Here is a 13,929-nt window from a genome sequence, read left to right on the forward strand (position 1 = left end):
TGGCACAAAGGAGTCTGTGCCCAAACTTAAACGCTGCCCAGGGGAGTCTTGCCTGTACGGGGATCTTCAGATGCTCCGATCAGCTCATCGTAAGAAAACTGATGCTAGAACAATATTTCTCTGTTTTTTGGGGCTGTAACATTCTCCAGAAACTTCTTTCTTCCCGACACTTTCTGGCTTTGTACTGCTTCCACAGCCACAGGAGAGCCGAGCACCTTTAATTCACGCAGCAGCTTTGCTTCTTCACTAAGGCTGAAAAGCGTCTGTAATTAACGAGGCCCACACACAGGAACTCAAAAGCCATCACAGGTGGGCAGCTTTGCCCTGAAAATCCCTTCAAAGAGGGTTCTCTCCTAGCATTGGAAATTTTACTTCAAAATATGTATAAAAAAGTAAAACTCTTTGCGTTTTCTTAACCTTTCGCGATCTGTGAAACTTTCTGCGAGCCTTTTTAGGCTTGTGAGAGAGAGAAACAGCCACATGGAACAGTGCTTGCACACACTGCAAGACGAAATGACCATATACCGCTGAGCTGCAGGGACTGAAGACAGCTCCCAGGAATCCTCTGCGCAGTTTTGCCACGATTATTACATCTTGCTCTTGTTTAGAAAGCATCTTCCCCACTGTTCTGTGAAAGGCTCGAGCAAATACGGAAAATGCATTACATAAATAGCAGTTTCAAAAAAATAAAAATAAAAAAGGACAAATCCTAAACAGCCTAAAGCCTTTTTTGTCTTTCAATTATAACAACTGTCACTAAAGGCTCCTTTAAAGGCATCCAGAAGTCAGCAGCGCTCCTTTACCATGATTTATTTTGCATTAATCTTCCTATTCCGAGCTCCAAATAGATGCTCTGTAAATTCATATCATGCGGTTCGTAAGCCTCTCTGCCTTAGTTTGCACATAGCAAAATTAAATCGTATAAATGCCACTGCTCTGTTCCCATTTGGAGTGGCAGATGTCCAACTGCCAGCTGTACAAGCACTGAATGTGGAGCACTAATTACAGAGTAATCAAACGCTTTGTTAATCCATACACGGGAATTTTATTGTCACTTAATAAGTGCACCGCTATTAGTGGATAAACACACGTGCGGTGCGTTACCACTGCATCCATCGAGCTTTGAGCGTTTCCATAAGGTGGTGGAGAAAGGAGAACTAGGTGACTGGGCAAATTTGGGCTTTCCCGAAGCTTTTGGCCCTGGCTTTCCCTGAATGCTCTTGTAAAAACAGAAAGTTGAGCTGTCACGGGATGACAGGTAGAGCTGCTTCATGGATTAGAAACTGGCAAAGAGACAAAAAAGAATTCAAACATTGATTGTGGCAAAACGCATCAGAACGGTGCCACGAGATTAATATACTTGATTTAAGCTGGAAGATCATTTACAAACTAGGAAAAGAAAGAAAAATAATAAAAGACTACTTGACACTGACCCTAAGTTACTTAAAATCTTGATGCATGACAGCAGAAACTGGCTGTCTGGCTTACGAGTTTACTTTCAATGTATTATTCCTTGAGGAAAGGGATCCTCTATCAGCTTTGTTTGGTGCAGAGCACAAAAAGCAAGCTCGAAGTGTTGAACAGCATCCCCCAGCTGAGCCCTGCTCTATACACCCCCCCTGACATTACAGCCACCATCAATTAGCTTCATTTTCCCTTACCAGCTCTCCTGCCCCCTAAGTTGAGGGAGCTCCCGGAAGGAGGCTGATAAATGGGAAGAGGAAACCTGCGAGGAGGCTTCCTGCATCTGGGTCAGGGAAGTTACACACTCAGATCCATTTCAGTCTTCAAGACCGCGAGGCTGTGGCATTGTCTCCTTTTAAATCACGCTTTAGAAATCATCAGTGTCATGATGCCTTTAAATAATTCAGCTGCAGCCAGGCAGTCGGGCTGATCACACCCAAGTAATCCTCCATTCTTCCTTCACCTGCCACTTCATTATTGAAAGAACAGACAGAGCTCTTGTAAGCCCGTGAAGGCAGACACAGTTGGCTTTATTTCATTTCTGGTTTTTACTTGGTCTCACATGGGTAGTACCTAGCTCAACAGTCCCTGGCCCTTCTCCAAAGCCTCTGGAGAAGGAAGCAGGATGTCCATGCGGACCAGGTGACAACGTATGCGGCAGTCAACATCCAATACTGATGACATTTTCCAACTTTAAGTAAGTTTAGCTAGTTGCTAAGTTCCAAAGTAAGGATCCTCCTGCAAAACAGAGATCCCGGTACCTTTGTCGACAGCTCAGCTACCGTTTTTGTAAGTTTGCTCAGAAAAGACAGTGGTATTTTTGTGTCACTGTTTACAACACTGGGAGTTCTCTGTCTCTCTCCCACCTAACCACACAAACAGCAGCCATCTTACCTCTCGTCTAGATCGGAAACGGGAATGATTTAAGAAACACTAGCAGAAGTGGCGAGAAACATGGGCAGATTCTTATGATCTGCTTTTTTTTTTCTGAAATACGGGTTCCATAAGGCAAGGAAAGTTATGGAAATATGATAAACAAAAAGCAACAGGTTTAATTCTGGTAATAAAAAGCATCTTATATGAAAGTAGCAGAGCTTACTGACACGCCAAGAAACCATTTCACCAACCCCTTGGAAGCCCAAAGCTGCCTTCAAGACATTTGCCATTGTAAATGGCAGCGTGAGGAAACAGCATCCCAAAAGCAGCTGTGCTGTAGATGGTGCATATTGCTCAGACAACGACAGCATGAGGTGTTACTTCGCATACCCAGAAACTTTGATAAAGCTTGAACCAAGCTGAAACCAACTGCAGAGCTACTAACAACAACGGATAACCCCCAAGATCCTTCTGACTGAGGATTATAAACCTCTAGGTACCACAGAGGGCTCTTTTCAGCTTAAAGAATCCGTTTAAATCTCGCTGCTCTCCACGTTCACAGCAATGGAAGTCTATGAACATGGGGTACGGCCACTTGTTGCCGTCCACAAGAGGAATATTTCTCATAAGGATGACAGCAAACACAAAAAAGGTGAGGCACGCATCACAGAGACATTCAAATCAAAACAGACCCCCAAAACTGAACACTACATGGACTAAACCGACCTGAAACATCACCCCCACTAAAATAAGGGATAAACTGTAACGGTTTTACCCTTAAACAGCAGGACTTACATCCTGCTGTTGGGGTGGGAGGGTGTTTTCCTTAATTATTATTTTGCTTTCTGTTGGGGCACAAAAGCTGGGGTAATTCAGCAGCCAGGCACTGGGAGGTGGAAAGGACTAGCTCAAAACAAACGCACCTGTACGGCTTGCCCTCCAGCGCATGGGAGTCGATCCAAAGCTCCTGAGGAACCCTGACGAGTGAATTACTCCACCACACAATAAATTTCATCAGTGAGGGATATGAGAGTCATTTTGGTGCTTAACACAGGTTGGCACAATAATTCTTTACATCTGTTTTTTTTCCATTTCAATCTGTTTAATATTCTATGGAAGGACACAGAGCACTTAGTCATCCACCTCCACGAGGCAGGAAAATTGGCAAAGTGCAGACCCAAGGCAAGAAAAAGCATTTTTTTGTTGTTATTAAAAAAATAAACAAACTGTGAACACAAGTCATTGTGTTTGGAGTGCATCGAGAAAATGCAAATATGAAGTGCTATAGAAACAACACTGCCCCACGTTACCTCACCTTCACTTCTCTGGTTACATACAGTTGATTAGCTGCCACCATTTACTAATTCTTGAAGGAGTGAATGGCAAAGAACAGCACGTAGGCTTCGGGAACACAGTGTGGCAATTTTCGTACAAAATGCTAAATATCACAGATTTAATTTGCAAACCAAGCTTTCAGTTTGACTCTCCAGCACGCTTTAGAGACCTAAAGAAAACACAGTATTTGTTCTGGAACTACCATTATCCTTCAAGCTTTGGGCCTCCAATAGCTTCTTACAGATTATTGTTATAAATTATTTACAACAAGCATTCAAAGCAAAAATTTTAAGCATGCCACCAGCTTAACTGACTGGTATCAAGACAGCGAGAGGTCAGAAACTGATTTTCACTATTCTATGAGGTAAATAACGCAGGCTGCAAGTTTATAAAGCAACATCTTCAACAACAACATCAAGAATTACCACAATGAGAGCTTTGAGCAAGATAAGAGAAATATTTTTGTACTTTCTGGTTTGTTTGCTCTCTGAATTTGATTTTTTTATTAAGAGTAACGAGGCCACAAAGGCACAGCAACTGACGAAAGGCAGTTGGGTCAGAGACCCCAAATGTACTCTCAACTCTTCAGTTAAAGCAACTAGACTTCAGGACAGCATCTCTCTGATCTTCCAAAAATAATTAGCTCCAAATTACGTATTTCAGAGAAAGTTGGGAAAGACCCTTCAGCTGCTTTATGAAAGACATGCTGCCAACTCACTTTTGCTGGCTAAGGCTTAATTACAGTGAATCCACATCCTCAAAAAAAAAAAAAAGTATTTCCTCTGACCCTCACAGTGCAGTTACAGAATTATTGCTGAGTAAGATCTAAACCTCTGTGACTTCTCCAATGACATCATCCACTGTTAAGCTAACCCTAAAATACAGTGGATTTATTTACTGTTTTGCTTTTTAAATTTGGTCAACTTAAATGTTCTAAATTACAGCACAGCTCTTATATGCAGTTGTTTCAGAACAATTGTGCTGAAAAAAATGTGGTCCCAAACACTAAAACCATCAGAACAGACCAGACCTTCTATTGTTAGTCCCTTTTTCTTCCAAACACACACCTTTCCACTTCCCACCATTAATCTCATCTTCTTTCTCCTGCGTAATCCAGAAGCGGATGAAAACTATCAGTTCACACATCCAACAGCCAGGAGACTATTTCCAAATTTACATGCTAGTCAAATTTATTCTCGCATGGGTGAAGGAGCAGCACTTCCTCTTCCCTGTGCAGATTATCTCACAAGCTACTTTTCACCAAGAGGAAAACACAAAAATACATACTCTGCAAAAGCATCAGTCTATTTAAGAACTTCCCATTTCGTCCCATTTTAGCGTATGAAGTTCCCTCTTAAACAGCCATAAATCTACATGCCAACTTCCCTTTTCCTCCGAGTTTCTATGCCATTTGTGCTAGTGTTTTTCACTCTTTTCCCATTCCCACACTCTGAAACCTCTTTCACAACTATTTATTTTGGTTCCTCACCCGTGTCTGTGTTTGTCACCAGGAGTCGCAGCCTGGCATGTACACCCCGAGCCTTCCCTCCCCTGCCTGCCAAGCTCTTCCAAAGCGCTGCGGAAGCATCCCAGCTATGTGAGAGGCATTCTCGGATTGCCTACTCCAAGCACTTCAGGAGAGGACAGCCTGTTCAGTTTAACAATTTTCCTAGGGTCTTAATGCTTCAAAAGCGGCCTCTTACCTTACAGGTGTGAAAGGTTTGTTTTGTAGGGCAGGGAGTCTGTCCGGTGGCACGTAACTACAACTACTACACCGCTTAAAGTCACAGGACACAAAAATACTGCATTTTTTGGCAAAATATCAGTGACAGAGGGCTTGACCCCTTACCCACTACCGCAACATACCGCATCTCAAGCGCCATGCAGCCCTGCTGGATGACCCTGGAGTTGAACAACCTTCTTCTTTCTCTAAAGCTGGCTTATATATGTACATATAAATTCCTGACTGCCCTGAATAACAGAAGTTTGACGTCAAAACAACAGCCTGGAGGACTCCTGAGGTTCTTCAGGGCTACTGTAACAGGTAAGGCCCACCACCAGCAATAAAAGCAGCCTGAGGAACTGGTGGAGAGCAAGCGAAGGCGCCTGTCGGGTACAAGGACACCTTCTCCCTCCCCAAACTATTTCGGTGTCATCCCCACCTCCTGCAAAGCTGTATGGCTTCATGGCACAGTGCCCCGAGTTATTTTCCAAGAAGGGGACCCTCTGGCAATGCACAGAGTGCTGTAAAACCAACTTTATTCCAGCACCAAGCCCCCCTGAGACCCACCTCACCCCTAAGATGTCTCCCCGAGCACCCTCCTCCTGCCCCACCGCCGCTCGGGGCAAAGCCAGAGGGGACAGCTTTGGGACAGCGGGTGCCCAAACACCACACGGAGCCGTGGGGGAAACCATTCAGACGGCTATTTTGGGGTAAAAGGGTCAGGAAAAAAGGAAAAATCCCCGCTTCCACACAGCACGGCTGGCTGAGGGGCCTCCAGCCACCGCTACCCCGCCATCTGCCCCCCCTGAGAATAGGGACTATGGAGGAAAGAGGGTAAATGCCCTGCGGTGGGGCTTCGTGAGCGGGGCGAGGACCCCTCAAAACACCCGTGGGGATAGAGGAGAGGGGGAATTAGGGGGTGAAAGGCCGGGGCTGGGGTCGGCGGCCACTCACAGAACTCGGCGATGTAGTAGGAGACGGCGTAGTTCTCCTCGCACCACTCCAGGGTGGAGGTCGGGGGGCCCCAGTAACCCTCCCGGTCGGCGGCCGGGGCCATGGCGCTGACCGCTCCAGGCCACGGAGGAGCCGGGGGAAGGAGAGGGAAGGAAGGAGAAGGGAAGGAAAGAGGCGAAGGAAGGTGGCCAGGGCCCTGAGCAAGGCGGCTGGAGGGCGGGAGCCGCCGCTGGGCCCGCCCGGCCGAAGGCGGAGCTGGAAGGGGGAGCGAGAAAAAAGGGGGAGAAAATGGGGAGTTGTCATGGCGACCGGCTTGCCGAGCGCCCCTGTGAGGGGGGAAATGTGGCGGGGAGGCAAATTTTGAGGTGGAAATGGGAAATTTGGGGAAATGCTGAGGGGAAAGGCCGGCTGGGTGCAGGCACCGACATGGCCTTGTTGCGCTGCTCTCTCCTCACCCCCCTCTAAGTCCAAAACTTCCCCCCCAGGGTCGCTGTGGTGGCATAAAGGTGGTTTCCCCCCGTTCTGTTCTTTATTATAAAAAATAAAGATTCATAACACGCCGGTGTCTTGTTTTTAAACGAAGAGGAAAGCGTTTCTCGTAGTCGTGGGCCGGGAGGAAGGAGGCAGGGAGGAGGTTTTTTATAGCACTGCCTACTACACGGGGGTTTTCTCTCATCTGATGCCTTATTTAGTTCCTTGCTCTTACTACGCGTACTATACTTACACCAGGAATATGCAAAGTGCTTTGCAAGCAGAGTTCATTTCCAAAGGCAAATGCAGGCTAAAAAGAGAAAGCCTTGAAATGGGAGAAAAAAGCACAAGTGAAGGCCTGATAACCCTGTGTTCTTTTTGTGTTTCAGGGAAAGGTCCCAAGATGTAACGAGAAGCTTCAGGCAGACCTTGAATGCTCTACCCAGTTGTTACGCCTACTGGTCAGTACAATTTATTCTATAAAAACACACAAACTTCTTTTGCCACGTTTTATTTCTTCTCACCTCCCCTTCCGTAAGCTGAAAAAACCCTCCAGTCTAAATACAGACCTCTCCTAGTGTAAACGCAAGTGCTCCACAATACATGCATCTGTCCTGAAGAGTAACCTGCCTCCTTCAGTTCAACATGTATCTAAGTGCTTTCGGCATCATGCAGAAACGTGTTTAACATTTTTTGTAATGATATAAAGCCTTCAAAGCAAAATTAATTTTAGTGATGGCATTGATAAAATATTTAGACTGTCAAAACATCATCAAAATTGCTGTGCATTTTTTTATGCAGACCTGTCTTTTTCTTTTTTCAGAACCAGATTATCTTCCCCATATTTAGACTTTTGAGACTGAGGTCTGAAAGAGCACCAAACTGATTCAAAAACACAAAACTGGTTGCAAATTTTGAGGAGGAATCTAGTCTGGTTGATGCACGGTAGCTTTTTGGACTTTTCAACGTTCATTTCTCTTGTAGTAAGGAAGTTGTTAGGGCTCTGATCTATCTTTTCTTATCATGGTTAACCATATTAAGATTAAGAACTCTTAACAGAAAAATAACTCAAAGTTTGAAATTACAGTAGTTCAGAAACTGAAGAAAGAAATATCCCCTTGACACAGCAGGAGTACAAAATGGGAAAAAACAATATGTACCATATTCATTTGCAATTGGTTTTAAATAAATAATTTAAAATATTGATGTTTGTTTCTTTTCTCATCAAATGCATGCTGGGCATGACAAGGTTTGTAATTGCAATAGGAAAAAGAAAGCCAGATACAAAACTAGCTTTATAACTAGGAGGATAAATTAATGAAAGATTTTATGGGGTGGATAATAACAACATGGATTGTTATTCTGTCTATTTTTTCTAGGTAAGAAAGAGAAAGATAAGCTCAAATGTATAGCTAGCCCTTAATTTGAATCATTGGGAAATTTTTATTTATTTGATGTGTTTCGGTAGTGTTCTTCATTTTAATAAGCATTTATTTCTGACTTATTCTGTGGTTTGGATCTCTGCTTTTGAACTTTGGCAAACCTTTCAGTTATTGCACTCTCAGAAGGATAGCATTTAAGAGACAGCCACAAACCATTATAATACATGCTTTTCTTTCTAAAACTGTTTTTTAAAGGTAGATCCGTTTACTACAAACACAACTTTTACTGTTTCAGCTGCTATGTTAATACATATTAAAAGCAGTACTTTTCCTCTGTAACACTGAGCTATGCTTTGTAGTGTAGATTGCCACACTGGATATAATGTGACAGCCTGAAGTTATTTGCATCTAAATGTGTTTTCTCTAACTAGATAGTCAAACCTACTTGTGTCCAGGTGTTATATTTTCTTTGTGTAATCTGTAAAATACAGAGGGAATATCTCATTTTTGAAGTAACAAGTAGAGAAACTACCGCAGAGATCTTGAAGTGCTTATTTTCAGTATCACTAAAAATTTACTTCACATGCCAGTGGAGTAATTTCCTGTGGCTTCTCAGGCTTGCACGTGGCAAAGGATCCTCTTTCCATACTGTTTTGTGTCACCCTAGACCTCATGGCCTAACTGAAAACTAGCGGATCAGTTAATCGAGTCATGTCAGTTTACACCACTAGAGGGATATGCCCAGTAAATTTAGTATGTGAATCCAATAGTGTTTTGCTTGGGTCTGGGAAGGAGCTGCTGTTCAAAAATTGCACAGGTTCAGCTGTTTCTCTTCGTGGTCCATGAAATTCAGAAAATGACACCTGAATGCTGAAGAACTTTTTTCTCAATCCCTTCACTATGGAGACACTTTATCATGGCTTGTTCTGCTGGATGTTTAATTTCTGTACAAAATGAGTCCTAACAAACAGATTGATTAGAACTCATTAGAGCTCCATATGCTGGAGAAGACTACATATTCCTTCTCATCAGTAATTGCATGAAAAGGAGGAGATAAAACTGACGCAAAATCTTGAAGACGCTTTCACTACTTGGTTCTAATAATGTTAAAATAAAGGTATCAGTCACTGGTTCAGAAATAAAGCTGAATTTTGTGCTACAAATTGCCTGGTCATTTTTTTTTTTATGTTAATTATGAGCCTGTGCATCTTCTAGTATTGTATTTTAATGGATCATAGCATATACAACATTTTAGGTATGGAATCCTGAGACAGGCTTCTCAGCTCAAAAAGCTCACATCCCATGAAAACGTCAGCTTCCAAATCCTTCAGCTCAAAATGCTGTTTTTGGCAGCTTTCTGGCAATTGTCTACTCTGTACAGAAGGTCATTAACACCTTTACATCCCCCAAGCCTGATCCTGTGTAACATGTAATTTATCCCATTGATTTAAATGCAAATAGCATGAGTAAGATGCTAAAAGCAGGACTGAAGGAGACTGAATCAGACTCTCTGTAAAGTGCTTTGAAGTTTAAGGGCACTTTGTAAGCACTGTTGTTAGGCTGATGATAATTATGCCTGAAGCAATATCACAGAAACTATCAGCACGTGAATGAATGAAAAAGAGAAGACGTTTCCTAACACGAAGAAGGATCTGATCCAAGAAACTTCAGCAGACTCTAGCAGAACTGATTCCCTATTCATAGCTAGGTAAAGCAGATATGTCTACTGGAGTTAAATGGAGTGATACGTTTTGTAAAGCTTCATCAAAGTCCTAGAGCCGTATAAATATTCATGAATTTGCCAGTGCAATATGACTGTTCTTAGTCATATTTTGGGGGGTATTGTGTGCATTTTGGCAAGTGGCTGTGGTAGTGGGTGACAGCATCACAGATTTTGGCTCTGGATTCTGTGAGCATCAAGCACTGACGGGATCAGATATAAATGCAACCACTTGAATAGTGTTGGTGAAAACAGGAACTGCTGAGTGCAGCTACTTAGGAAAGGGGGTGCAGCCTACCAAGGAGCCACATTCTCAATTACATCCACAGTAACTCCTTTGACTTCAGTGAATTCAATAGAAATATGTGACGGTGTCAGAGGTGAAGTTCAGCTTTGGATCCCCCACTTCCTGCCAGCCTTCAGTTCTCATGTCGCCCATGACCCCAACATCCCTCTCGCAGATGTTTTTTCAGTTCTGTATCCAATCCTCAAAGAATTTTTCCTCTTCATCCTTTTCCTCATCCAAGTTTATCTGATGGGGTCTAGCACAGATACATCCCTAAGGCTTTCAAATCAAAAGCTGAGGCAGATGGTCACGTCCAAAGCAGGTCCCATTTCGCTAAAATCAGGATGTTTGCTTACTCGTAGCAATGGATTAAACTAAAGCTTATCTGCACCCAGGTTACTACCCTGAATGTAGACAGCATGTGTAGGTATCTCCAAGCACCTGGAGCTTTTTCATGCATCAGCAAGAGATAAAAATTATGTCAATTTGCACTAATTTGCAGGTCTGAAATTGGTACAGGAGAAGATAAACCTGCTGTTCAGCCACTCCTCTGGGAGAAGCAGCTGGTGCTGGGAAAAGTGCAAAAGGAGAGCTCAGCTTGGTAACTTTTCCACTCATCTGAGCTTAATTCACCCCTAGATATGAATCAGAACCCTTATCGGCTGCAAAACAACTCTGCTAAATGTGCACCAATTTAAGCTGAAATATGAAGTGATGATCCATCAAGGGAGGGAGACTTTCTAAAAGCACAAATGGCAGGTGCCTCAGTCTCATTGACTTTCAAAGGAATCAGGGAATCAGTCTGCCTTTGTTCTTTGGAAGTCTTCTCATGCTTTAAAAAAGCAAAAGCAAATGCCATAATGATTCATTGTTTACACTTGTAAACAGCTTTCTCCTTAGAAAAAAAATACGGCAAGCTATCTTTTTCTGTGCGCTGATTTACGTACACCAAGCTCAGTATGAGACTCACGTGAACTTTGTAAGTATTTAAGCCTGTTAACCTTAACTCGGATCCTGCCTTAACATCTCCGTTCACTTCCTTAAGTGCTGGCATCTGTTGTCACTTGAGATTCTTTCAGAACAGCAGCTGAAGGCCAGGCAGGATGCCCTGGGGTCACCGGATATTTCCTAGATCCAGTGTCGTAGCACATATGGCTCTCAGCTGCTCTGCATCCACGAGCACAAAACGTCTATGTTTTGGGGACTGAATTGACCATAGGTACCTGGCATTTTTGGACGGCAGAAGTTGGGTGAGGGCTCGAATCCCATTTACACTGTTCTGCAAAGCACTTCACTCTGGTTTGAGGTCTGTAAGCCTCCTGCTATGTTTTCTGGGATCTCTGATGGACTCTTGGAATTGCTTTGGCCTCAGTTGGCTGCGGTTCAGGCATTCATGGCAAGCCGCCTTACTTTTACATATTGTACCACTCAGTGGAGCATGCTGTCCTTAGGACAACTTAGAAACTTCCTATATAAAACCTAGAAGGAGAGATAAACCAGAGGATGAGAGCCACAAAATACTGGCTCTCTCCAGGGCTTGAACAGGCAGAACTGAGTCCATCTGGGACTGAAAAACTTGGAGCAGCCCTTTGGCACGTGGTGAGACCAGGAGCAGCACTCCTCTGTGTTCCTGTCCTAGCTCTCTCCCCAAGAATGGAGCTGAGAAAGGGTTTGCTAACCTGTCCCACTGAGACTCCTCAAGCTGGGGCCTCCTTCCTTTATCTCATCTGCTTTCATTCTGGTAAAGTTTCTGGCACCACAGGCTTTAAGTCCTGGTATTTCCATCCTTCCCCCTCTTACCAGTTTTGGTGTATGGTCAGATGGAGACTGAGCAGAGGCTGATCTATGACCACCTAATGCAGGAATGGAAGTCCGAAAAACATAAGGGTGACTTAAGGTGAATTTTGAAGGCAAAATATTGTTGAGCAAACCGTCTGTGAGTCAGGGAGAGGCTAATCTAAAGCCTGTGAGGGATAAGGGCTGACGCCTTTCTACCCCAAATCATAGTGGGGATAGAGTTAGAAGAACTAGTTATAACCAGCATCTCACCCTTTTTTCTATAACGTTCAGTTTGTGGGAAAAAAAAAAAAAAAAAGCACCCACAGACCATTTGTTCACTGTATCTTGTATAACGAATCAATTAGTGCCTGCACATGGAAGGCAATATATCCCACCCCATCCTCTACAGAAGCCTTGTCCACCCAGTTGTGCACTGCTTCGCATTCAGTTTCATTTTTAGGGAAGGCGATTTCCTTGCATTGCTACTCTTGAAAACCCCTGGAAAAGGGGAAAACCACGAGGAGCAAGCAGCAAGTCTCAGTGGTAAGCAGATACAGCTATATTAAAATGTCAAATGTTAGAAGAATTAAGAAATAAATAAAAGAAAGAAAGAACACTAGAGATATCTTCAGTTACACTGCACCTACAGTAGGAAAGGCAGCTGCTATTTTCTTCCTTGATCTCTGGAAAAATGACATGCATATTTACCCCGAGCTTATGCAAATTTTTCTATCTTGTCTGGAAATGAAGCACGTTCTGCTCATTTAAAGCAGCCATTGTTATATTTCTCTCATTTGCTGCAGGAAAGAGGAGGAGAGGAAAGAGATCGAGTAATTATTTACTTGGCAAAAATCCTTTGTTACCTTTCTGGATATCAGCTAATTACCAGTGAGCTAATCAACTTACACCTCAGCCAAATTCTTTCTTTTAACAAGTCCTTAATAAAGGAGACTGCTCAGACAGTTCAAATTGACTTTATTAGCATAGCTTGAATAATTCAGAGCTGTGAACTCAAAGGGGGAGAAAAGGAAACGTGAGGAAATACAATAACACATTTCCACTTGCAACTTTCTTCTGGGGTGACGTCTGTCCCTTGGTCATTCCCACAGTAACTGATGATCGGCCTCGATAGGGTTGCTCATTACTAGGCAGGGAAGGAAAGAAGTTTCCTGGAGCTTTTGTACCACCGACCCCACTTTGTTGGTGGCATCGGCTCCTGATAATCTTGTGCTGTTGAAAACCAAAGCTTCAGCCACCTTGGTGAAGCCTTCACCCTTCCCATATTGATGTGGATGAGAGCTGGCTTCCAGGCACGGCAGTACCCAGGGGATTGACACCCTGAACCTAATACACGTGTCCTAACAAAGCTGTAGAGAGCTGGTCCATCATGACACACTTTAGGGAAAAGCGTGGTCCAGAAGTTTGACATAATTATTTGATTACAATGTGAATGGCTTAATTACAAGACACAAGGCTACATGATGGGTATGAATCACACTCTGCGTTCGGTTTGAAGTCATTACAGCTACAACACTAACTCTGATACAATGCTGAGTTACTGTGTCAGGCAACTTCTTGTGTTCAGGCCAGGCTGAATCACTCAGTGGGTTCCTGAGTTCAAATGCCACAGCAGTTGTGATCTAAAAGTTAGGTGATGCTAATATATGGTTTAAATACAGCCCGATATGCTTAGCACAAGCCCTAGAGCACCCGCTGCGAACACTGCGTGATTTCTGTGATCTGTATTAATGGTTTTGTAGGAACTGGAGTGTGACTGTCTCAGGTAAGGGATGCAGTGACTGCCCCTTGTAGGCTGTACTTCAAAATCCAAGCCTAGGTTTGTCACCTGCTAAATAAGAAAAGGACCTGTGGAAGAAACCCTGCTGGTCCGGGGTGGGTTTTCTTTATGAGCTTTGCCAACCCAGGCTGGTAGACTGTC

The 13,929-nt window shown here is 43.5% G+C and overlaps 1 protein-coding gene and 1 long non-coding RNA gene across 4 annotated transcripts in view; one reads left to right on the top strand and one right to left on the bottom strand.

The window, feature by feature from the left end:
* ACER3 (alkaline ceramidase 3) overlaps window positions 1-6,594 on the bottom strand; it is a 54,680-nt gene extending 48,086 nt beyond the window's left edge. The window contains exon 1 of the mRNA XM_040544508.1: window positions 6,353-6,594. Within this exon, the coding sequence (XP_040400442.1) occupies window positions 6,353-6,455 (103 nt within the window). The 5' untranslated portion in view covers window positions 6,456-6,594. The remainder of the gene's footprint in view (window positions 1-6,352) is intronic.
* On the top strand, window positions 5,084-7,887 carry LOC121063737. Of its 3 annotated transcripts, none has more exons than XR_005816181.1 (3): window positions 5,084-6,116; window positions 7,213-7,284; window positions 7,647-7,887. It is a non-coding gene; the product is annotated as an uncharacterized LOC121063737 (long non-coding RNA). The 3 variants fall into 3 exon arrangements; XR_005816178.1 differs by lacking the exon at window positions 5,084-6,116 and adding an exon at window positions 6,576-6,717; XR_005816180.1 differs by lacking the exon at window positions 5,084-6,116 and adding an exon at window positions 6,576-6,680.
* The last annotated feature ends 6,042 nt before the right edge of the window (window positions 7,888-13,929 follow it).

This window comes from Cygnus olor, chromosome 1, assembly GCF_009769625.2.
Source record: "Cygnus olor isolate bCygOlo1 chromosome 1, bCygOlo1.pri.v2, whole genome shotgun sequence".
NCBI classification, from domain to species: domain Eukaryota; kingdom Metazoa; phylum Chordata; class Aves; order Anseriformes; family Anatidae; genus Cygnus; species Cygnus olor.